Genomic DNA, 24,063 nt, shown 5'->3' on the forward strand with positions numbered 1-24,063 from the left:
GACGGGAAGTTCCTGGATTTGTGCCAGGTCATCTCTAATGGATGGAAAACTCATGCACAACTCCAAGGAACAACCGAGGCAGACAGGGGCAAACTTGAGTGAAAGTACCCATGCATACTTTTCTGTGGGATTTTGGTGGTGTTTTCGCATGTTAAGTAGTTCTGAATTCGGGGGTTAACTTCTTGTTTCTCAGCAAGCCGAAAAGCACATGAAGTGGCTGATCGACCCTCTGCCTGTGAATGTCAGGGTTGTCGTATCCGTGAATGTTGAGACGTGCCCACAAGCATGGAGGTGAGTTTAATTGGGAGATTCTGTAAAGTCTGATAAAACTGCTTTAGTTGGCAGGATAAGGCACAGAGAGCACCCTTAAGAAGAAGGACCACAAAATAGTTAATATTCTGCCAGGTTAATCTATAGCATTATATTCACTCTAACCCATACAATGTGGTTAGATCACGATGTGTAGCCATGATAGTCTGTCTGTAGCAGTAGAAAAGAGCATGAGTCCAGTAGCACCTTAAAGACTATTTCTGGCAGGGTATGAGCTTTCTTGGGTCACAGTGAGTATGGAAATGACCAGTTCTTGAGAGAGGGAATTCATTGTTTGTGTGCAGCATGGGAATCCCTTACATGCCTTGGCACTGAAGTGTTTCTATTATCTTAGCAATAACCAGACAGGTAACACCATGGTGAGAGCCACTGTAGCGTAGTGGTTAAGAGCGGTGAACTCTAATCTGGAGTACCAGGTTCAATTCCTCACTCCTCCACATGAAGCCTGCTGGGCGACATTGGGCTAGTCACAGTTCTCTCAGACATCTCTCAGCCCCACCTACCTCACAAGGTGCCATTTGGGGAGGGGGAAGGGGAGATGATAGTAAGCTGCTTTGAGACTCCTTTGCTGCTAGGTTATACTGCATATTGTACTGTGCATAATTCTTTAGTGCATGTTCAAATGGACTTTCAGTCTGATATAATATTGACTAAAGAAGTTGCAATTCAGGACAAGAGTATAGGTTTCAAAGTTCTACATTAAGGTCTTTTTAAAAATTCTGTTATATTCAAATCTGCACTTTACATATGCTAGCTATGAAAATAATTTTCCATTCTCTCACTGGTAAGGCTTTGGCCGACTCTTCATCTTGATCCGTTAAGTATAATGGATGTGAAATCTCTCATTAATGAAGAATGCAGCTTTGCAAATCTGAAGCTGACTAACGACCAGGTATTGTGGCAGGCTGCCCTAGTGAGTGAGTAGAATTTATTTGTATGTGGCCATAGGCCTTCACAGACTGCCCTAGTGAGACCAAGCTTAACTGAATTTTAATGCATTAAATAAAATATCTTTCAAATACTTTGAAATTGGAAACATTTTGATAAATTAACAAGCTCTCAAGAGGCATCATCTGTTATGCACAGAAATGTCAATGAAATCCAACAGGTTGTGTTCTTGTACTGTTGGTTTTCCAATAACTTAGTGTGCTTGGTTCTTCTCTGGATTTTTAACTTTGGACTTAAGCTTTTAAAGTTGCCTATCAGTAGCTGGAGTAGGAGGAAACTAGAAAATATCAACTGACCAAATCCGACTCATGGCGACCCTGTATGAATGAAAGTCCTCCAAAATGTCCTATCCTTGACAGCCTTGCTCAGATCTTGCAAATTGAAGGCTGTGGCTTCCTTTATTGAGTCAATCCATCTCCTGTTGGGTCTTCCTCTTTTCCTGCTGCCCTCAACTTTTCCTAGCATGACTGTCTTTTCCAGTGACTCTTGTCGTCTCATGACGTGACCAAAATATGACAGCCTCAGTTTAGTCATTTTAGCTTCTAGGGTCAGTTCAGGCTTGATTTGATCTATAACCCACTGATTTGTTTTTTTGGCAGTCCACGGAATCCGTAACACTCTCCTCCAACACCACATTTCAAAGGAATCTATTTTCTTCCTATCAGCTTTCTTCACTGTCCAGCTTTCACACCCATACATAGTAATAGGGAATACGATGGCATGAATTAATCTAGTCTTGGTGGCCAGTGACACATCCTTACACTTCAAAATATTTTCTAGCTCCTTCATGGCAGCCCTTCCCAGTCTCAATCTCCTTCTGATTTCTTAGCTGCAGTCTCCCTTTTGGTTGATGGTGGAGCCAAGGAATAGAAAGTCTTGAACAATTTCAATTTCCTCATTGTCAACCTTAAAGTTGTGTAATTCTCCTGTAGTCATTACTTTTGTTTTCTTGATGTTCAGCTGTAGTCCTGCTTTGGCACTTTCTCTTTTAACTTTCAGCAGTAGTTGTTTCAAATCTTCACTATTTTCTGCCAATAATGTAGTGTCATCAGCATATCTCAAATTATTAATGTTCCTCCCTCCAATTTTCACCCCACCTTCATCTAAATCTAATTCAGCTTTCCTAATTATTGTTCTGCATATAGATTGAAGAGATAGGGAGATAAAATACATCCTTGTCTGACACCTTTGCCAATTGGAAACCATTCAGTTTCTCCATATTCTGTTCTAACTGTGGCCTCTTGTCCAGAGTACAGGTTGCGCATCAAAACGATCAGATGTAGTGGCATACCCATTTCCTTTAAAACCAGCCGTAGCTTTTCATGATCCACACAGTCAAAAGCTTTGCTGTAATCTATGAAACACAAGCTGATTTTCTTCTGAAATTCTCTCGTATGCTCCAGTAACCAGCGTATATTTGCAATATGATCTCTAGTGCCTCTTCCTTTTCTGAAACCAGCTTAAACACCAGGCATTTCTCGTTCCATATATGGTAACAGCCTTTGCTGTAAGATTTTGAGCATTACTTTACTTGCATGAGAAATTAATGCAATGATCCGAGAGTTGCTGCAATCTTTGATGTCTCCTTTCTTGGGAATTGGAATGTAAATGGATCGTTTCCAGTCTGTGGGCCATTGTTTTGTTTTCCATATCTGTTGGCATATTCTTGTCAAGATTTTGATGGACTCCGTTTCTGTGGCTTGGAATATCTCTATTGATATCCCATCTGCTCCTGGTGATTTGTTTCTCCCGATTGCTCTCAATGCAGCTTTCACTTCACTTTCTAAAACTGTAGGTTCTTCTTCAAAAGATTCTTCTTGGAAAGAATCTTTTATCCTTTCATCTCTTCTGTATAGTTCTTCAGTGTATTGTTCCCAACTTTTCTTTATTTTGTCCTGTTCAGTTAATGTATTTCCATTCTGATCTTTCAGCATGCCTAATCGTGCTTTAAATTTCCCTTTGATTTCTTGGATCTTGTGGAACAGATCTCTTGTTCTTCCTTTTTTGTTGTTCTCTTCTATTTCTTTACACTGGTTATTATAATAGGTCTCTTTGTCTCTACGTGCGAGTCGCTGGAACGTTGCACTTAGACATTTGATTCTATTTCTGTCACCTTCTACTTTTGCTTCTCGTCTATCTCTGGCAATTTTAAGAGTTTCCTCAGACATCCATTGAGGTTTTTCTTTTCTTTTGGCTACAGGAATAGTCTTTGCACTTTCTTCCTTGATAATATCTCTAGTTTCCACCCACAGTTCTTCAGGTTTACATTCACTTGAACTCAGTAATGCAAATCTGTTCCTTGCATGGTCTTTAAACTCTTCCGGAATATTGCTTAGATTGTATTTTGGTGCTATGAATGTTTTGGTATTTTTCTTAAGCTTTATCTTGATTTTTGATATTAACAATTCATGATCTGTACCGCAGTCGGCTCCTGGTCGTGTTTTGGCCAAGAGAATAGAGCTTCTCCATCTTCTGCTTTCAATTATATAATCTATTTGATTTCTATACTGGCCGTCTGGTGATGTCCATGTATACGAATATGTGGTTGCCTGAAACATGTGTTTGCAATGAACAGATTGTTGTCTTCACAGAATTCTACGAGGCGTTCTCCTGCTTCATTCCATGCTCCTAGTCCAAATCCTCCAACAACATTTGATTCTGCTTTGTTTCCTACTTTTGCGTTCCAATCACCTATGATTATCAGCATATCTTGTTTAGGTGTGTGATCAATTTCTTCCTGAACACTGGCATAAAAACTTTCAATTTCTTCCTCATCAGCATCTGTAGTTGGGGCATAAACTTGAATGATGCTTATGTTGATAGGCTTTCGCTGAAGTCTGATTGATATTATTCGGTCAGACTTCGCATTATAGCTCCTGACTGCCTTTGCTACATCTTGCTTCACCATTAAAGCAACTCAGTTTCTTCTCTTTTTGTCATTCCCTGAATAAAACACTTTGTAATTTTCTGATTGAAAATGTCCTAATCCAGTCCACTTTAATTCACTTACTCCCAGGACTGAAATGTCCATACATTCCATTTCTTGTTTAACAATTTCAAGCTTACCCTGATTCATGCTTCTCACATTCCATGTTCCTATTATATGTGTCGAACAGCTTCGGACTTTCCTTTTGCATCTATTCATGTCAACCACTGAATGTCCTTTCGGCTTTAGTCCAATCGCATCATTAAGAACAGCGCTACTTGTACTTGTCCTCTGCTCTACCCCAGTAGCAGATTGAGTGCCAACCGACCTGGGGGTCCCATCTTCCAGCACTATATCTTTTTTCATTTTGGATTGTCTCATCATAGGGTTTTCAAGGTAAAGGTTGGTCAGAAGTGGTTTACCAGTGCCTTCTTCTGCGCAGTACTAACCAGGGTTAGCCATAGTGGCACTGCCGTTGTCTACGAAAGATCCTCCGCCAGTGTCACCTTCCACTACTGCTGCTGCCAAGTAGCTAACCTTCAGGGATTCCTCTGCCCCCATCCCCATTGGAACTGCCTGTTTTCTTCTGCGGATGTGGCCATTGATCCCTTAAGGGGATGGATGCATCTTTGTCTGGTGTCATCTGTGACCATTCCGTCTTGAGTGACTCCGCTAGGAGTTTAGTCTCTTGATAGAGTCTAGACCCCTTACGGTATTGCTCTCAGCTTCCCTGACACACACAACCCCCCTCACCACGTTAAGGTGTGCATCCAGAAGGGGGAATTTTTGTACTTACAGTAGTATAAATAAATGATGTATCCTGTGCAAGTAGTTCTTCAGTATACACTTATCAGATTTTTTTTTTACCTAATGTGAAATGTTCTGAGCATGTATGGGGATATCTGACTTCACATTTTCTGGAATGATGATTCCTGACATCCTTCTCTCTCTTTTATAATTAATAGTTTTGAAACAAGTCTGTCCTATGCATTGCATGGTTCTGAAGGCATTTCATACTTCTCTGCTTCTGTGTTTTTGAATTATATTTCAACCTATATATTTTGTGTCCAGTTTTTCGCTCTATAAAATATTTAATTTCACATTCTAGGAGAAGAAGCTTGAAAAACATTGTCATTCTAGTACAACTTGCAATGCTCTGTATGTCACTCTTTTGGCTAGAATGTTGGCTGGGTAAGTTCAAAGACATTTTTTTGCAATTTGTATCTATGTATTTGCAAATAATTATTATGGGTTAAAAAGCTAAAACATCCTAAAGTTCTTCCATGGAATAATGGTTACTTGTTGGTGACATACAATGCAAATCTAAGAAGAGTCACACCTTTCTAAGTCCATTGAAGGCTTAGAGGGATATAACTATGCTTAAGTACCCAGCTTGCTGGGGGTAAAAGGAAGATGACTGGGGAAGGCACTGGCAAACCACCCTATAAACCAGAGGTTCCCAAACTTTTCAGGCCACCGTCCTCTTGGTTCTACAAACCCAACCCCAGTGCCTCCTACCCTATCCAACAACACAGTTGAAGGGGCCCACCTCTAGTGCCCCCCTGCTGCCCCCTTGCCTCTTAGTGCCCCTTTAGGTAACCCCACTGCCCCCCAGGGGGTGGTACTGCCCACTTTGGGAACCACTGTCGTAAACAAAGTCTGCCTAGTAAACGCCGGGATGTGACGTCACCCCATGGCTCAGGAATGACCCCGTGCTTGCACAGGGGACCACCTTTACCTTTAAGGTTGGCTAATGAACCTTTTGGAAGAGCCTCGTGGCTCAGAGTGGTAAGCTGCAGTACTGCAGTCAAAAGCTTCACTCACAACCTGAGTTCAATCCTGAAAGAAGTCAGTTTCAGGTAGCCGGCTCAAGGTTGACTCAGCCTTCCATTCTACCAAGGTTGGTAAAATGAGTACCCAGCTTGCTGGGGGTAAAGTGTAGATGATTGGGGAAGGCAAGGGCAAACCACCCTGTAAGCATAGTCTGCCTAGTAAACACTGTGATATGATGTCACCCCATGGGTCAGTTATGACCTGGTGCTTGCACAGGGGACTACCTTTACCTTTAATGAACCTTTATTAAAGCCAGCGTGGTGTAGTGGTTAAGAGCGATGGATCTGGAGAACTGGGTTTGATTCCCCACTTCTACACATGAGCAGTGGAGGCTAATCTGGTGAACTGAATTGGTTTCCCCACTCCTACACATGAAGCCAGCTGGGTGACCTTGGGCTAGTGACATCTCTCTTAGAGCTCTCTCACCTACCTCACAGGGTGTCTGTCGTGGGGAGGGGAAGGGAAGGCAGTTGTAAGCCGGTTTGAGTCTTCCTTAAGTGGAAGAGAAAGTTGGCATATAAAAACCAACTCTTCTTCTTCATTTAAGAAGGCCATGCTGTGCTGGTGAAGGCCATTTCTGTTGTTATTTTCCCACACATATGCATCCTAACTCCTGTCTTTAAGGTGGAGGCTATGGTCAGATGAGAGTGGCTATATAAATGCTCCTTGGATAGGGTTCCACAGTGTCAAGAAACTGGTCCCTTTAAGCACTTTCTTGTTCAATTCAAACAATGGTTCAGGCTGAGGCCTAGTTAAAAATCATGGTAGGTTCTCTTTCTGAGAAGTTGTAGCTTCAAAGAGTCAGATAAGGGAGCTGGGAGGCAACCCAGGTGCCAGTCAGACCATTAGGCTGGGCAGTTTCACAGCTGCAAGATTTTGAGAGGGTACATTCCACCTGGTTAGTTCCCGAGCTCATGAGTGGGAGAAGGTGTTTGCTTAATTGGAATTGATGTGGCTGCACAGCATTTGGTTTAATTGGCAAACTCACCTGATTGGTTGAGTCACCTAGTTAGCAATATACCTGATTGGTCAAGTTATATCGTTTGCTATACATTTGATTGGTTAACTAGAATCAGGCCAACACAGGTTGTTGAGCATAAAGGAAAGATCTTTCATTCTAGTTTTTAATTACATCTGACGTTGGGACAGTTCTTGATTCTGTGTGGGTCATACTGATCAGAACCCTTGTCTTGGAGTTTGGATTTTGAAACCCGATTGAACTCAGTCTTGTTGTATAACATCTGGATCTTGAACCAATGCATGTAAATGTGCTTAGCTTAGATGTATAGCCTTGTTATTTTTATCCTCCGTGTTCACTGTTCTTTTATTGCACATTCCTACACAATTTTATAATAGATCACTTTACTTATATTTTGTGGTGTTCTTGGGCTTTGGGGCTTCAATCTGAATCCAGTACTTTAGCCCATATTGGCTACGGCTACCAGAGTAATTGCTTTCTGGAACTCATCTTGTAAGTGTCCCACCTTGCAATGGTGACTTCCTTGTTCTTAGACCCTTGGTCTCTAGCTGGCTGGATAATAAAAGGGCAGGTGGCAGTGATACTGGGTAGTGTAAAGATTCTGTCTTTTTGGTTCTTTCTTGCCTGGCCTGCCCCCTGAATGGGACCTTGGCTTTAAGATCCTTTGACTCACAGGACCAGTCTGCCAGATGTGAGTCTCAAAACAGTGACATTTGTGATGGTGGAATCCAATCCCTTACAATTGGTGTGAGTTTTGCCGTTGGGTTTAATGGGATCTGAATGATACCCCATAACTGTTTTTTAAAAAAATCAACAACCTGGCATGGAAAGTAACATTTTTTTTGTCCCTAATCCAGCTTCCAACTTGCCCCAGCGCAGGCCATCTGTGTGACGCCACCGTGCTGTGTTCTATAGTGGCAGCTGCTGCCTGCCTAACAGTCTACACCGGTGCTATCGCACAAGGGGGTTGCGATATCAATCATACTCCATTGGCCTAGCCCAGATGCTGGCACTGCGATTGTAACCCTATTCAAAGCAGTCAGTCAGATGGTAACAGGGCTCATGGATCAAGCTTATAAAACATTCATCACACAAAAGTTTATGGACTGTTCTCATTTTGAGTGTGATATGAGCTGGTAAAAAATGGTAAAATGGTGCAAGCACCGGGTCATTCCTGACCCATGGGGTGACGTCACATCCCAACTGACCTATTGGCTGACGGGTTACCAAGTCTCTCTGTTTAACCCTCCTTCCGTCACACCGACGTTTACTAGGCAGACTTTGCTTTACGGGGTGGTTTGCCATTGCCTTCCCCAGTCATCTTCCCTTTACCCCCAGCAAGCTGAACTAGGTCCAGAATGCTTAACGGTCTGTTTTCACTTTACCAGCAAGCAAATCCTCAATGTGTTACGTGGATTTTAAGACCTGTTGGTTTTTGTAAAGGCCATAAGGTAAAGGTAGTCCCCTGTGCAACCACCGGGTCATTACTGACCCATGGGGTGATGTCACATCCCGATGTTTCCAAGGCAGACTTTGTTTGCGGGGTGGTTTGCCAGTGCCTTCCCCAGTCATCTTCCCTTTACTCCCAGCAAGTTGGGTACTCTTTTTACTGACCTCGGAAGGATGGAAGGCTGAGTCAACCTTGAGCCGGCTACCTGAAACCGACTTCCGTTGGGATTGAACTCAGGTTGTGAGCAGAGCTTGGACTGCAGTACTGCAGCTCACCACTCTGCGCCACGGGGCTCTTATGAGCAGGGATTCCCTCAATTTGAGCAGTTCCTATGCCTACCTTGCTCAAAGCACTTTTGTGCTAGTAACTTTAATTCGTTTTATAAACAGTTAAACTGTGTCTTCTTTGCAGGGTTCTTTTAAAAACAAAACCTGGAGGCTTTTACACTTCTTGTCGTGCTGCATAAAATGTTAAGGCCCATGGGGTTTATAAGATAAACGTACCACTCAGTTTGCCTAAATGTCATGTTTTTGTTTTCGTCTCCTCTCCCCCTCTCCATAACAGCATTTTGCATACATCAGCAGTTGTTTTCAAGCATTAAGGAATTTGGGCTTTAAATGTACAAGCGCTGAGTCATTCTTGAAATGAATGGTAATAAGGGCAGTCATCACCCATGTTTTTTTTTTTTTTTTTTAAGGTTAGCTTCAGGTGACATTTCAAGTGTTTAATTTTTTTCCTTTTCTCCCCCACAGTGCTGGAAGCATAGAAAACATTGACATAATCTTACAGAAGTGTTTCCTGTGCCAAGACACGGTGTCGCTGTACAAACTAGTTCTGAAATCCATTCAAGAATCTTTGAAAAGCGAGAAAGACAAAGACCTCCTGAAAGAGGCAAGAACAAAGCCTGATGTAGCTGCTGGGAGAAATGTGTATACTTTCATGGGTGGGAGTTTTCAACCTTCAGATAAAAAAGAGAGACTGGTAAATAGCTAATAAGCATCTAGGCCAAGTCCAACCACATGGTCTATATTTGACCTGCACAATGTTCCATGTGCAGGTCCCTTGTAGCAGATTCACTAGAGGTTGCTCCGGTGTGGTGGTGCACACTAGCTCCAAAGAGCTTCCTGTGAAGCAGTGTGTGAAATCCAGTGTAGTGAATGACTAGGACTTGGGACTTCTGGGTTCAAACCCCAATCAAGCATGAAGCTTGGAGGAAGGGTGGGATAAAAATGTGATAGAATTTCTTAACTGGCGTGGAAAGTTTGTTGGAATTTAAAACTGGTTGGTTGGGTGCAACTTAGACTTTATTGTAGACACCTTGAGTTGTTTTGAGGAGAGGGCTAGGCTAGAGGATTTAATGTGCAACTGATGCCATTTCTTGAACTGTCAGGGTGTTCTGCTTCATATAGATTGTCAGTATCTAATTTGCAGTTCTCAAAGAAAAACAGATATGTTCCAAAAACTACATTTAGCTTCTATCATGACTTCCTTTTCCATTGCAACAATAATCCTAGAAATGTGCCTCAGATGTTCCTACATGTGCTCTTGGAGGTGTATCCTAGTGGGTTGTGATTTTTGCTGTTCTCTTTGCCCCCGGTCAGACTTTTATTCAAGATTCCAGCCTCCTGTAGGAACTTTTTCTGGGGGTCAAAGGGAGGACCCATGAAGAAAAATAATATTAGAACAACATGCAGCTTTTTCTTGACGTATAGACAGATTTTGTTGTTGCTGTTGTTATTAATTGTATTCTTAGTGACCGTATTTGTTTTGGTGTTCGCAAGGCTGATTAAGGAAGCAACTGATGATAATGTTAACTTGTTTTCCACACTTGTTTGTTGTGCAGATTCTTTGCCTTATCAGCATCAGCCACAATGGAGTGAGTGAATCAGAACTGATGGAACTCTGTCCTGAGCTCTCCTGGGCAGTGCTAGCCTCGGTAGTTCACAGTCTGCACAAGATGTGCTTTTTAACATACGGTTGTGGCTTGTTGAAGTTTTGTCACCTGCAGGTAAGATTCTCTGCACCGACGCTATTGAGTTGGTCCTCTGGCAGTTTCTGCTCATTTTCAAATAGAACTCTACAAAATCTGTTCAGATCTCTGCCATTTCTTACATCGTAAAGTTCGTGTTCTGAAGAAGCGAAACTGTTGCCACAATATGGGTGGGAAATAGAACACACACACACACAAGGTTCATATATAATGACAAACATTGTGTGACCCAATGTGAACAAGCCTTTAAGGACCCTGGAAGTTGTGCAGTACTTTACTTTGCCACCAGAATCCACGGATTAATTCGCTCAGGAGAAGGTGGTAAGAGGGGGAGTGATCCTTAGAGACTTTCGCTTTTTATGCAGGGTTGTTTTCCTGTGGTCACCCCCACCAATTGCTTCAGGGCTTCTTTTTGATGATGCATGCCTTTTCCGACCATCAGAGGTCGCCTCGCTCCCCCCCCCCCCCACACACACACATTTTGCCTGCATTTTCAGATTCTGGCTAATACAGCATCTGGAAAACATGGGCAAAATGTGCGGGGAGAGTGAGGCCACCTCTGACTGTTAGAAAAGGCACGCATAATCAAAAGGAAGTCCCAAAGCAGTAGGCGGGGGTGACCATGAGGAAACGTCCCTGCATGAAAGGCCTTTCTCATACAGAGTAATATCATGGTTTGGCATCAGGGCCGTAACTGGGGAGTGGGGAGGTCAAGGAGGGTAACTGCTGTCCCTGTGGCATGCAGAGAGGGCAGCAGAATGGCCTATCCCAGTGATGGCGAACCTTTTAGAGACCGAGTGCCCAAACTGCAACCCAAAACCCACTTATTTATCGCCAAGTGCCAATACAGCAATTTAACCTGAATACTGGGGTTTTAGTTTAGAAAAAACAACTCATACATTCATATATTTTGTGTTAAAAGAAAAACATAATAACAGAGCTTTCAATGATACAAACAACTTTTTATTGAAAGGTAAAAGTTTGCATTTGGCATGCATCTCTCCAGGACTCGTCCTCTGCTCAGCCACAGGACATTATTGTACATAAGTAAACAATTATACTGTGCCTGAACCTCCTCAAGAAGTGCTGGAAACTGTCGACAATTCAGAGCATGAGCCATGATGTAATTCACCATTTTTGTGACATCTTTGAGGACATTGTCAATTTTTTTGAACAATTAATGTGATTTTTGCTGTTGTGTGCATGCTGATAATTTGTCTACCCTTGGCTCATACTTTGTAAGTTTGAGAGCAACACATGCAGCACTCAGGTCATCTGTTAGCCTTTTTCTGGTGTCAGATTTGATATAATTCACAGCTGAAAACAGCTGCTCACAAGCATAAGATGATCCAAACAAAGTAAGGAAAGCAATCCCAAGTGCTTTCATTGACTTAAAATTATTTGGCAGAGAATTCCACACTTTAAGGATTTCATTTTCAGAACTAACTGCCCTGTCTTTTGTCATCCCTTCTATCTTCTCAAGTATTTCACGCAGGTCATAGAATTTATTTTTCCAGATAGAGCTTTCTTGAAATTCTATTAGCTCCATTTCCAGATTTTCTAAATCTAACCAGTGTAGGCAGGAAAGATCAAGTTTAAATTTGGCTTTATCTGGAGAAGTAAGAAAACACAGGGTTATCTCCATCTTACGGAACTGTAAAAATCTGTTACTAAAATTCACCTTTGCAGCTGCTACAATGCTAGAAAATTCCTTGTAGATTTCCTGATGGCTTGTAGGATTGTCTGCAAATGTTGTAGAATTTTCTAAATGCTTTTTTAGACGGTCGGGGCCCCAGACAAACTGAAGACCTTAGGGGGCCCCGGGGCGTGGCAAGGTGCTCGGCCACAGCTTTCCCGGTCTAAACTGAAGACGGGCGGGGCCCCGACAAACAGCTGAGATGCAGCAGCTCAGCTGAGAGAGAAGGAGGGGCTTGCCCCGGGTGCAAGGAGAGGGAGGGTGCCAGCGCAGGCTTGGGGAGAAGGAGCACCACCCTCACCACGACAACGGCACAGCCCTAGGCAGACACGACGGATCTGCGCGTGCCCGCAGAGAGGGCTCGGTGTGCCAGTTGCGGCATGCATGCCATAGGTTCACCAACACGGGCCTATCCTGTAGGTGCCTCTGTGCTGGGTAGAAGAGGCAGTTCTGCTGCACTCTCTGCATGCCGCAGGGTCGGCGGCTGCCTTCCTCGCTCCCCTCCCCAGTTACTGCCCTGTTTGGCATTAAGGCTCAACCAAGGCATTTTAACAGTATTCCCACATAAAATCTTCACAGGTTTTCAGGTTGAATTCCTCATTAGATACTTGTTTCAGGAGCCAAAGGCTTCAAGCTTTGTGTTGCATGATACTGTATTTTTTTTTTTGTTTCCCGTCTGGTGTGATTTGTGGAGCATCTGATGTGATATGCTAATTTTTAAAAGATTATAATTTATGCAGCAACTGTCCTTTTTTTTAGGCTTGGGAAATGGTAAAGCTGGAATTCATGGAAGAAGGTCACGATGCTTTTGCTTCCTGCAGAGAAAAACTGATCGACTACTTCACCAGGCAGCTCAGGTAAAATTTCCAGGATGTGAGAAAAAAGCAAATGATATAACTAATATTACTTATACTTAACTGTGATAGCTAACTTACATTTCTCATAGCTGCAAAGAGACTGTGAACCAGGAATTCCTCCCTTCAAATGTCACCTCAGCCATGAACTTGCTAGATGACCTTAGCTGTTACCTCAGGGTTTGGCTCCAGGTTATTTTTGCCCCCAAGGTCAAGAGATAAATTTGGCCCCTTCTCTCCTGGTACAACCCCCTGCTACATACACATAGAATTGCAAAGCCCTCTCCCACAATACTGGAACTCAAGGTCATCCTGCGAAACTGATTGGCAGTGTTAGTTCTCTCCATGGTGAATCATTTACATGCCATGACTTGGAGCTGGAGAGCTAGTATGGTGTAGTGGTTAAGAGCGGTGGTTTGGAGCAGTGGACTCTGATCTGGAGAACCGGGTTCGATTCCCCACTCCTCCACATGAGCGGCGGAGGTTAATCTGGTGAACTGGATTTGTTTCCCCACTCCTACACATGAAGCCAACAGGATGACCTTGGGCTAGTCACTCTCTCTCAGCCCCACCTGCCTCACAGGGTATCTGTTGTGGTGAGGGGAAGGGAAGGTGATTGTAAGCTTGTTTGATTCTTCCTTAAGTGGTAAAGAAAATCGGCATATAAAAACCAACCTCCTTCTTCTTCTTCGAGCTGTGACCATATATCCCAGTAGCTTCATTGTTAAACTCCTCACATTTGATAGGTTAGTATGGCTCCGGGTGTAGAATTGGGGCTATTTAAAAAAGGAGTGATTTGCCTCAGCTTCCGTGTGAATTATCACAGCTGGGGGAATTTGGATTTGGACACTTCCTTTCTCCCCCAGATCTAAAGCATGCTTGAGGAGATCTAGCCTGCAGGTGACAAATGCTCTTCATTTCCTTTGCTGTTTTAGAACAAAATGCCTAAAAGAGATGCTCAGTTGCGCGTGATAGTTTGTATGTAGTCGGGTTCCCAAATTATCTCATACTGTTCACTGCACTGATTAAATGGGTGTTATGCAAATGAGGCCTTTTGCAAATTAAGCTCCACAACTTTACTGCAAAGAAGTTGATTTCCCCCCTCCCTTTTTTGTACCAAATCTGTCAGTCAAGAGAGAGTGACTTGGAGAAGTGCAGACGAACTCCCCTGGCTGTTCCAGCAGCAAGGCGACAAGCAGAGATTACACCAGTGCCTCTTGAATCTCTTTGTATCCCAGAGTCTTTATAAAAGGTATGGAAAGTCCTTGACTGTGGCTTTGTTTGCAGGTCCGTGTTGTCTGCAAGCATTAGTTTCTAAGTGAGCTCATGAATCTGCTTTCAGGTATAATCACAAAAAAATAAATACATCGCAGAAATACAAAAATATTTGGATACCAGAGACAAACACTGATTTATACAGTTATGTAACTATTATTTATGTACTTTAGCTGCTCAGAGCAAGTTGTAACAGTAAAGATACTGTATACTGCCAGACCTTGTAAGATAATTTATTTGTGATTCTGCCTGCAGGCAGAAGCTGAGGAGGTAGCATGTTCAAAAGGAAGGGTTTTTCTATGGTTGAGATAGATGATTAGGGTTTTTCTATGGTTGAGATGATTAGGGGACTAGAGCAACTGCCCTATGAGGAGCTGTTAAAACACTTAGGGCTGTTTAGCCTGGAAAGAAGGCGGCTGAGAGGAGATGATAGAGGTCCATAAAATTATGCATGGTATGGAGAGAGTGGAGAGGGAGAAGCTTTTCTCCCTCTCTCATAATACTAGAACGCGGGGTCATCTGCTGAAGCTGGAGGGTTAGAGATTCAAAACAGATAAAAGGAAGTATTTTTTCACCAACGCATAGTTGTGGAACTCCCTGCCGCAAAATATGGGGATGGCTGCCAACTTGGGAGGGGAGTGGACATGTTCATGCAGGAAAGAGGTATTCATGGCTACTAGTTAAAATGGACACTAGTCATGATGCATACCTATTCTCTCCAGGATCAGAGGAGCATTCCTATTACCTTAGGTGCTTTGGAACACAGGCAGGATGGTGCCGCTGCAGTCGTCTTGTTTGTGGGCTTCCTAGAGGCACCTGGCTGGCCACTGTGTGAACAGACTGCTGGACCTGATGGCCTTGGTCTGATTTAGCAGGGCTTTTCTTATGTTCTTATGTTCTTATAGCTTATGAAAGTTGAGAATCTCTAAAAACTGAGGGATACTTTCTACTAGTCATTGTCATCCCTGAAGAACCATTCATCCAACAATTCTTAAGGCAAAAGCTAAAAAAAACCTCCCTTAGATCCAATGTATCGTGCTGCCCCCCCCCCCCCCCTTGTGAAACTGCAACCTGTACTTGAGGCTCGGAAAGCCCTGCTGTGAATGGCAAGCTCACCATATAGCTCTTTGGAATTTGGTTTGTAATTGCCAGATAATGCCTATGATATACTTTGTAGGAGCTTCTTTCTCCAGTTAGGTAGTAATACCCTCTCCGAAAGGGTCTGGTTTTTGTTGTTTATTTGTATTAGGATTTGTTCCTCGGTACTCCTTGTTCATTGTTTTTGTTGCCCACAGGGGCCATTTTTCTGAACTGCTGAGCTACTGGCAGCTTCTGGGGAAAGATAAGAATTCAATGGCAGCAGAGTATTTTAGCTCCCTGAAGCTGTATGAGAAAAGCTATGAGAAAGAGGAAAGCATGATCTCTCTGGCTGACATTTATGAGACTCTGGGACGGTTTCTTAAGGACCTGGGCCTTCTCAGTCAGGTGAGTGCTGGTGCAAGGACATTTGGAAACCTTAAACACATGAACATATGAAGCTGCCTTCTACTGAATCTGACCCTTGGTCCATCAAAGTCAGTATTGTCTACTCAGACCAGCAGCGGCTTTCCAGGGTCTCAGGCCGAGGTCTTTCACATCACCTACTTGCTTATTCCTTTTAACTGGAGATGCCAGGGGTTGAACCTGGGACCTTCTGCATGCCAAGCAGAAGCTATGGCCCCTCCCCATGTACAGAATCAGATAGCAGTTTTTGTTTTCAACAGTTAAAAAACAAACAAACTCCCCTTTCCTTTCAGTGGAGATTAATTTGAAGGAATGCACAGGGTTGAATATAACCAGTTTTTTCTGCTGATGAAAAAGGAAGGAGACATTATCTTTGACCACCCAAAAAAGTTGTGCTTAAAATCATGGGATCATGTACATCATGTACAAACAGCTTGTGGGGGGTGGGGGAGGTTCAAAACACACAAATGCCTTAGGCTGAGTGAAATCATTGGCCTACCAAGGTCGGTATTGTCTACTCTGACTGGCAGCAACATTCCAGGGTCTCAGGCTTTCCAGGGTCTTTCACATCACCTGCTGCCTGATCCTTTTAAAAAAAAACTGGAGATGAGAGAGAGTGGACCTGGGACCTTCTGTTTGCAAAGCATACGTTGTGCCACTATGCCATGGCCCCTCCCCTCTAGTATAGAGTTACCAGACGTCCCCGTTTCCCGGGGACAGTCCCCGGATTTACAAATCTGTCCCCGGACAAAATCCGTCCCCGGAATGTCCCCGGATTTGATTTAATGTCCCCGAATTTATATTTTAAGTTGTGGGGGTCCACCCCCTTGATGTTACCGCCGGCCGTGCCTTCCCATGTTGGAGTTTTGTCAGGCGGGGCCTCCTCGGCCTCAGACCATTCAGAAGGGGAGCTAGAGCTGTCTTCCCTTTCTGTCATTGCCAGGGTTGCTCTCTACAAGCGAGAGCCACACCTCTGGCTGAGCAATCCTCCTCAGCCTCAGCTCCACCGACCTTCCCTTCCCCCCAATTGTGCTCCACCCCTTTTCCTCCCCCTCCAAGGCTTTATCGGGGCCTTGATGCCTCTCAGGCCCCTCCCTTCCGTCCCTCCTCCCTGTCGGTGCCGGCCGTGAGATCCTCCCTGCTGTTTGTCTAGCCTGCCCGCCTCTCAGCTGTTGGGCGGGACTGGGCTGGTTACGGGGAGAGGTCTCTCTCCCTGCCTCCTGACTGTTCCGAGGGTCGGGGGCAGTCAGGGGCCGTGCCGCTGCGACGCAGCTGGCCCCGGACCTCCCCATTTCCCCCGGGCTCCATCCTGTTGCGGCAAGGGCAGGGCCGGCCTCCCAGTTTGGCGGCTCACGCCTAGCCGCTCCGCCGACGCCGCACCTGCCTCTCCGGCTGCCCTGTCCCCGGCGGCTTCTCCGAAGTCGGGGTGAGACCACCTGGGCTACTTCGTCCAGGGGCAGTGGAGGGTAAGTGCACCGTCCCGGGACATAAGTGTTGTAGATTTATTAGACAACTGTAAATTACTCCTACAATGTGATTGCTGTGAGAAACACCAGAGTAACATGAGAGTCCCTAGAATAAACACACACAACTGCCAGATAAAGTGTGAAATGGCTCTTTCAGAATGAGATGGCAGAATTTTCCAGAGCCCAAGCTCCACATGTTCATATTTGATAACAAAACTCTCCCTGATCCCTTCCCATTCCCAAAACATGTCTGTGCCCTGTGTTCATACCCCCCCCCACACACACACTGACACAATTCCTACAGTGAGAGACTTTCTCGTCTGTGCCTTTCATCCTGTGGGTGAGGACCCAGAATGGATCGTGGTGCTTTTCCAAATGGATTGTGAGGGAAAACTCAAAGTCAGGTTTGTCTACAATATGACAAGAGGCTTTTTGACTTAAACAGACAAAACAGGAAAGTTTATTAAGCAGAACTCACAGAGATTGATTCAGATAAGAAAAGGCAGAAATTTGGAGGGAAAACTCGAAGTCAGGTTTGTCTACATAAGATTACTTCAGAGATATAGCTTCGAATGCTTTTCTCTCCCTCAGAGCTCAGAGTGTCGGTTCTCTGGCTCCACCCACTCTTGGTCTCTCAGCTCCTGGTGCAGATTAACCCCTTATCCGTCACAGTAGGGAATGAATGTTGTGCGATTGGTTCAACTGTACAAGACACATCGATATGTATATCGAAGTATGATTGGCTAGCTGCTATCGGATGTTTTTTTCTCTCTAAATGTGATTGGCTCCCTGCCAACGTGCACTTGTTTTCACATCTCACTTCCATTTTCCTCTTCCTGTTTTATTCTGTTGCTTTTTCCAGTGTTGAGTGGTTGTTTTTAGCAGTATCGGCAGTCTTTTAACACATCCACGTGTACTTTCTGTGATTTATATTGTAGTTATTGAAGCTACAATGTCAAAGAAATGAAAATGTGTGGTTAGTGATTTGATATTAAAGGATTTTCCATTTATCAGAAGAGGAGTGAAGGAACATTCTGCATTTTGTTCATTATGTGAAGTAACTTACCGTTGGAAGTGGCGGGCGAACCTCAGTCGTTGAACATGTTGCAACTAAAAGACATAAAACCTCTGTGATTCAGGAAAGTAGCAACACAAAGGTATCAGCATACTTTAAGAAAATTGTGCCAGATCAAAGTGAAATAAACATTGCCCTTCAAGAAGGAACTTTCGCATTTCATACTGTGAAGCATTACCACAGTTTCAAGTCTATGGACTGTACTTCCGGCTTATTAAGAAATTCAATGAATTGAAATTCACGTGTTCCAGAACAAAAGTTGAAGCCATCGTCAAACACATGATTGCTCCCTGGGTGATTGCTGAAGCTGTAGAAGAAATTAACTGTGCTTCTTTTATAACTATACTTCTAGATGCTTCAAATCATTGTAATACAAAATTACTACCAATTATTGTTCGCTACGTACATGTGAATGCTGAGAAAGCCATATCCATCCTTAATAAACTTGTGGACTTTGTTCAAATTACAGGGGAAACAGCTGAAATAATATACACGGCTTCATTTCAAACAATCAGGGATGTAGGTTTGGAGCATAAAGTGGTAGTGGTTTCAGCAGACAATATGAACACTAACTTTGGTGGTCTGAGGAGAAAAGGTTCAAACAATGTCCTCACCAAAATGAAGGAAGGTTTGGGAAAGAATATTCTCGGCTTGGGATGTAATGCTCATATGATACATAACAGTGCACATTCTGCAATAAATTCAATCCCTGTTGATGTTGAAGGACTTGTAGTAAAGATTTTTGGCTATTTTCACATATTTACAGTGAGAGTAGAATGTCTAAAAGAGTTCTGCGAGTTTGTAGGACAGGAACACAAGAATATTCTTAGCTACAGTAATGTCAGATGGCTTTCACTGCTACCAGCCATCAGAAGGATCTGTGAAATATATGCTGCCTTGAAATCCTTCTTTCTGTCTGAGGAGAAATGTCCAGCCATGCTGACAAAGTGGTTCAATGATCCTTGCACCTATTTATGGATGAATTTTGTTGCCTCTACTCTGCCACTTTTCCATGATTCCATACTCCAAGCCGAAGGAGGGGCAGTAACAGCAGTGGAATCTTGCATGATTCTCAACAGTTTGATTGAGAAACTTCAGGCTAGGAATGATGACAAGTTTATTCCCATCTCAGTGAAGAAATTTTTGCCATCTCTTGAAGAAGGTTCCTGCACGAAGGAAGAATTTCTCACCATATCAAGCAATTTCTACACTACTGCTATTGAATATCTAACTGCTTGGAGCTCCCACTCTGAAGATATAAGGTGTATGGAGTGCATTTTGCTTAGGACTTCTCCACAGGGAGAAAACTTTGAAGAGTGTCTCCAATATTTTTCATCAAGAGTAGGAGGAGTTGATCTAAATGAAGATCATCGTTTTGATGAAATTTCTTCTTTGAAAGAATATGTATCAAAAGAAAAGATAAGTAAATGGAATGAAGATGGTGCTGATGTGTGTACAAGATGGAGTGATGTTTTCTCATTCTTCTCTCAGAAGATGATCCCCTATCCACAGCTACAAAAGTTGGTTCAACTCTGTCTCTGTCTACCAGGAAGCAATGTTGCAGTGGAGAGAGTGTTTTCTTCCATGAACATGATGTGGACATCTCAGAGATCAAGACTTGGTATTGACACTATCAAAGCTATGTTAGCTGTCCTAAGTAACTTTTCCATGACTTGCCAAGAATTTGCAACAAAACTGGAGTCAAGAAGAGATCTTCTCAACAAGGTGCACTCTTCGGAAAAATACTAGTTCAAAACAAAGGGAACTCTTCAATTTTGTTTTCATGTATTATCTTAGTAATAAAGGCAAACTTCCTATCGAACTATCATTCCGACTGAAGTTGAAAAGTGTCCCCGGATTCATTGAAAAAAATCTGGTAACCTTACTCTAGTGTGAGGGGAACTGGATAAGACTGAATGAAAAATCTGACTGAATCCAACATACAGTGGGCCGAAAGTCTCCAGTGTTGAGAGGAAGGAGTATGTGTGTCCTCGTGAGTGGTCTTCTCCATGGTATGGAGTCAAACCAATATGCATTCCATGGAGTCCATGGGGAGAGGCTGTGGCTCAGTGGTAGAGCATCTGCTTGGCTTGCAGAAGGTCCCAGGTTCAATCCCCGGCATCTCCAGTTAAAGGGACTAGGCAAGGAGGTGATGTGAAAGACCTTTGCCTGAGACCCTGGAGAGCCGCTGCCAGTCTGAGTAGACAATACTGACTTTGATGGACCAAGGATCTGATTCAGTATAAGGCAGCTTCATGTGTTCATGAGTCCAGTTTGGTTTCTTCATGGTTTCTGGTAGAGAACTTTCCTACCTCTTAGTATTTCTGATTTCTTCAGCTGATTCCCCCCCTCCCATTTCCTTTATAGGCCATTGTTCCTTTGCAGCGCTCCCTGGAGATTCGAGAGACCGCCCTCGACCCAGACCACCCTAGGGTAGCCCAGTCTCTCCACCAATTAGCAGGAGTTTATGTACAGTGGAAGAAGTTTGGTAACGCTGAGCAGTTATTCAAGCAGGCTCTCGAAATCTCTGAAAATGCTTATGGGACTGAACATCTCAGGGTTGCTCGCGAACTTGATGCTCTTGCAACATTGTACCAGAAGCAGAACAAGTAAGAAAAGGCGCTTTCCCCTCTAGTTTTTATTAAGAAAATTGCTTTGTGGTAGAGGAATTGATTAGCAGTTGGGCTTGAAAATTTGTGAGGCAAGGAAATTGCGTTTAAGGACATTTGGGAGGTTTGGCAGGGAGACTGTTGGAGTTCTTAGGTTGGGGGAAAGAGCTCCCCCTCAGTGAGTGGAGTAGTTTGGGTGGGGCAAATTATTGTAATGGGTGGCTTTTAAAATAGTTTTAAATTTATCACATTGATAAAGGAAAATTAGGAAGAGATGGGATAGAAGTGGATTTTGACTGGAACAGGGAGACTGCTGTTCAAATCTCCTCTTACTATGAAACTTGGGCCAGCCCATTCTCTCTCTGCCTAACCTACCTCACAAATGTAATTTGCACCATTTGTTTTAGATATGAACAAGCTGAACATCTAAGGAAAAAATCCTTCAGAATTCAACAAAAAGCTGTGAGGCGGAAAGGCAGCCTGGTAAAAAAATATTTCTGATGTTTTACTTTCATCGTTTGTTCCATTAAAAAAATAAAAATAAAGGATATTTTCCACAATCAAAATACCGTATATACCCATGTATAAGCCGACCCGCGTATAAGCCGAGGTGCCTAATTTCTCCCCAAAAATGGGGAAAAATTAGGCACCCGTGTATAAGCCGAGGGTCGGCTTATAACCCCTCCCCCCCCGCAGGCTTACCTGACAGGGCTCTCCAGCGGCGAGGGTCCGGCGGCGGCGCGGCCCGGGGGGGCCTGGGCAGCCTTCCTGCGGCTGCAGGAGGCTGCCCCAGGCCGCTCCCAGCAGGAGGAAGTGGCGGCGAGGCCCAGGGGGACCCGGAGCAGCCTTCCTGCGGCTGCAGGAGGCTGCCCAAGGCCGCTCCCGGCGGGAGGAAGCGGTGGCAAGGCCCAGGGGGACCCGGAGCAGCCTTCCTGCGGCTGCAGGAGGCTGCCCAAGGCCCCTCCCGCCCGAAAAAAATGGCGGGGGGGGGGCCTTGGGCAGCCATCCTGCGGCTGCAGGAGGCTGCCCAAGGCCCCTCCCGCCCGGGAAAAATGGCGGCGGGGGCAGGAAGGGCCGGGGCAGCCTTCCTGCGGCTGCAGGAGGCTGCCCAAGGCCCCTCCCGCCCGAAAAAAATGGCGGCGGGGGGCGGGGGGGCCTTGGGCTGCCATCCTGCGGCTGCAGGAGGCTGCCCAAGGCCCCTCCCGCCCGGGAAAAATGGCGGCGGGGGCGGGGGGGGCCTTGGGCAGCCATCCTGCGGCTGCAGGAGGCTTCCCATGGCCCCTCCTGCCCGGGAAAAATGGCGGAGGGGGCCGGGGGGGCCGGGGCAGCCTTCCTGCGGCTGCAGGAGGCTGCCCCAGGCCGCTTCCAGCGGCAGGAAGCGGCACGGGCCCGGCGGCGGCGGCGGTAAGTTTCCCCCCTCCCTCCCCCCGTATTGACCCGCGTATAAGCCGAGGCCGGCTTTTTCAGCCCATTTTTGGGGCTGAAAAACTCGGCTTATACGCGAGTATATACGTTAAGGTTATTTTTCAGATGGAATGGCATTTTAGTCAGTGTTGAGTTCATTCACTTTATGGATTGGAGAATTTCAGTAAAATTATTTAAATGTCACTTGTGAAACCACAGAGGGTTTTTGGTGTTTAGAGAAACCATGGATGGTGTTTCCATTCAAATAGACAAAAGAAAGGGTAGGCAGTTGGGGTAAGCTAGAAGAGAACATGAAACTGTACAGCTTGGAGTACCCAGCTACATAGGTGAGTTTTCCTGTTTCCAGAAATAAGTGGGCACTGTTGCCATCCACACCACACCTGTGTTATACCACTGATACATTGTCTGTGACCATAGCTCCAATCCCCATTTTCTTCTCTTTGAACAAACTTTATTACTTCATTAAAGGAACACAATCTGGTTCGTAATTATTCATCTTTGGTCTTCTGTGCAGTCCCACATCGGGTCTATGCATGCGCAGATCTGCCGCCAGAGAGGTTTATTCAGCTAAAACCCACTAGGGCAGTGGTGGCGAACCTATGGCATGCGTGCCAAAGGGAGCACTCGGAGCCCTCTCTGTGGGCACGCGCGCCGTCGCCCCAGCATAGAGTTCGCCTGAATTAGTTACTAGAAAGCCAGAGGGACGTGGGGCCAGGCTGCTTCCCTCCCCCTTTCCACGTGCGCCTGGGGGCATTTCTCACATCACCCGCCCTTCTGCCCAGCAGCCCAATGGGAGCGCTTCCTCCCTCCCTTGTCACATGCGGCAGGCCGCTCACATGCCGGGCAGCTCACATGCGGCTTGAGGGTGCGGCGCGGACGGCAGCCTGTTGAGTCTGTGGAAAAGGTGATTCCCTTGGTGGGGTTGGAGAGGAGCTAGGTTGGAGGGGAGCATAGCTCACAGCTGGAGGGGAGCATAGCACTTGGGCAACAGCGCGGGCTTTGCGAAGCCTCCCACCTTTCAGTGAAATCCCCTAAAGAGGAACACCCACTTACCCAGCATGTAATTAACCTGTAGAGGGGAGCAGAGCACTTGGGCAACAGCGCGGGCTTTGCGAAGCCTCCCACCTTTCAGTGAAATCCCCTAAAGAGGAACACCCACTTACCCAGCATGTAATTAACCTGTGGAACTCCTTGCCACAAGATGTGGTGATGGCATCTAGCCTAGATGCCTGTAAGAGGGGATTGGACAAATTTATGGAGGAAAAGTCCATCATGGGTTACTAACCCTGATGGACTATGTGCTACCTTCTTATTATACATGTGGGCCACTAAACTAAGTATTCAGGTTAAATTGCCGTGTTGGCACTTTGCGATAAATAAGTGGTTTTTGGGTTGCAGTTTGGGCACTCGGTCTCTAAAAGGTTCGCCATCACTGCATTAGGGGGTGCTGCGCTTCAAAGCCATTGTGAACCATTCCCACCTAAATGGTCACGTGCTCTGGTGTGACTGCACGCCCTTCCCTCCGTTTCTTCTTCACTACCGACGGAGTTGGTTGTCTCCACAAATGTCCCCCCCCCTTTCTAATTTTTTGGATGCGTTTTTCTTAGTGAATCTGTAGAGAGTGGGAGAAAATAACACCATTTAGTGAGTTTAGCTCACCCCGGTACTATAGCAGTCGTTCAAACCTCCTTCTCCGGACTTGAA

General features: G+C 44.8%; 1 protein-coding gene across 1 annotated transcript in view; it reads left to right on the top strand.

Moving 5' to 3' along the window:
• NPHP3 (nephrocystin 3) overlaps window positions 1-24,063 on the top strand; it is a 47,854-nt gene that overhangs the window by 18,672 nt on the left and 5,119 nt on the right. The window contains exons 13-22 of the mRNA XM_056857312.1: window positions 194-291; window positions 1,120-1,222; window positions 5,313-5,395; window positions 9,219-9,357; window positions 10,310-10,474; window positions 12,912-13,009; window positions 14,136-14,258; window positions 15,577-15,766; window positions 20,693-20,934; window positions 21,342-21,417. Of these exons, the coding sequence (XP_056713290.1) occupies window positions 194-291; window positions 1,120-1,222; window positions 5,313-5,395; window positions 9,219-9,357; window positions 10,310-10,474; window positions 12,912-13,009; window positions 14,136-14,258; window positions 15,577-15,766; window positions 20,693-20,934; window positions 21,342-21,417 (1,317 nt within the window). The remainder of the gene's footprint in view (window positions 1-193; window positions 292-1,119; window positions 1,223-5,312; window positions 5,396-9,218; window positions 9,358-10,309; window positions 10,475-12,911; window positions 13,010-14,135; window positions 14,259-15,576; window positions 15,767-20,692; window positions 20,935-21,341; window positions 21,418-24,063) is intronic.

The sequence above is a fragment of the Euleptes europaea genome, chromosome 11 (assembly GCF_029931775.1).
Source record: "Euleptes europaea isolate rEulEur1 chromosome 11, rEulEur1.hap1, whole genome shotgun sequence".
NCBI classification, from domain to species: Eukaryota; Metazoa; Chordata; class Lepidosauria; order Squamata; family Sphaerodactylidae; genus Euleptes; species Euleptes europaea.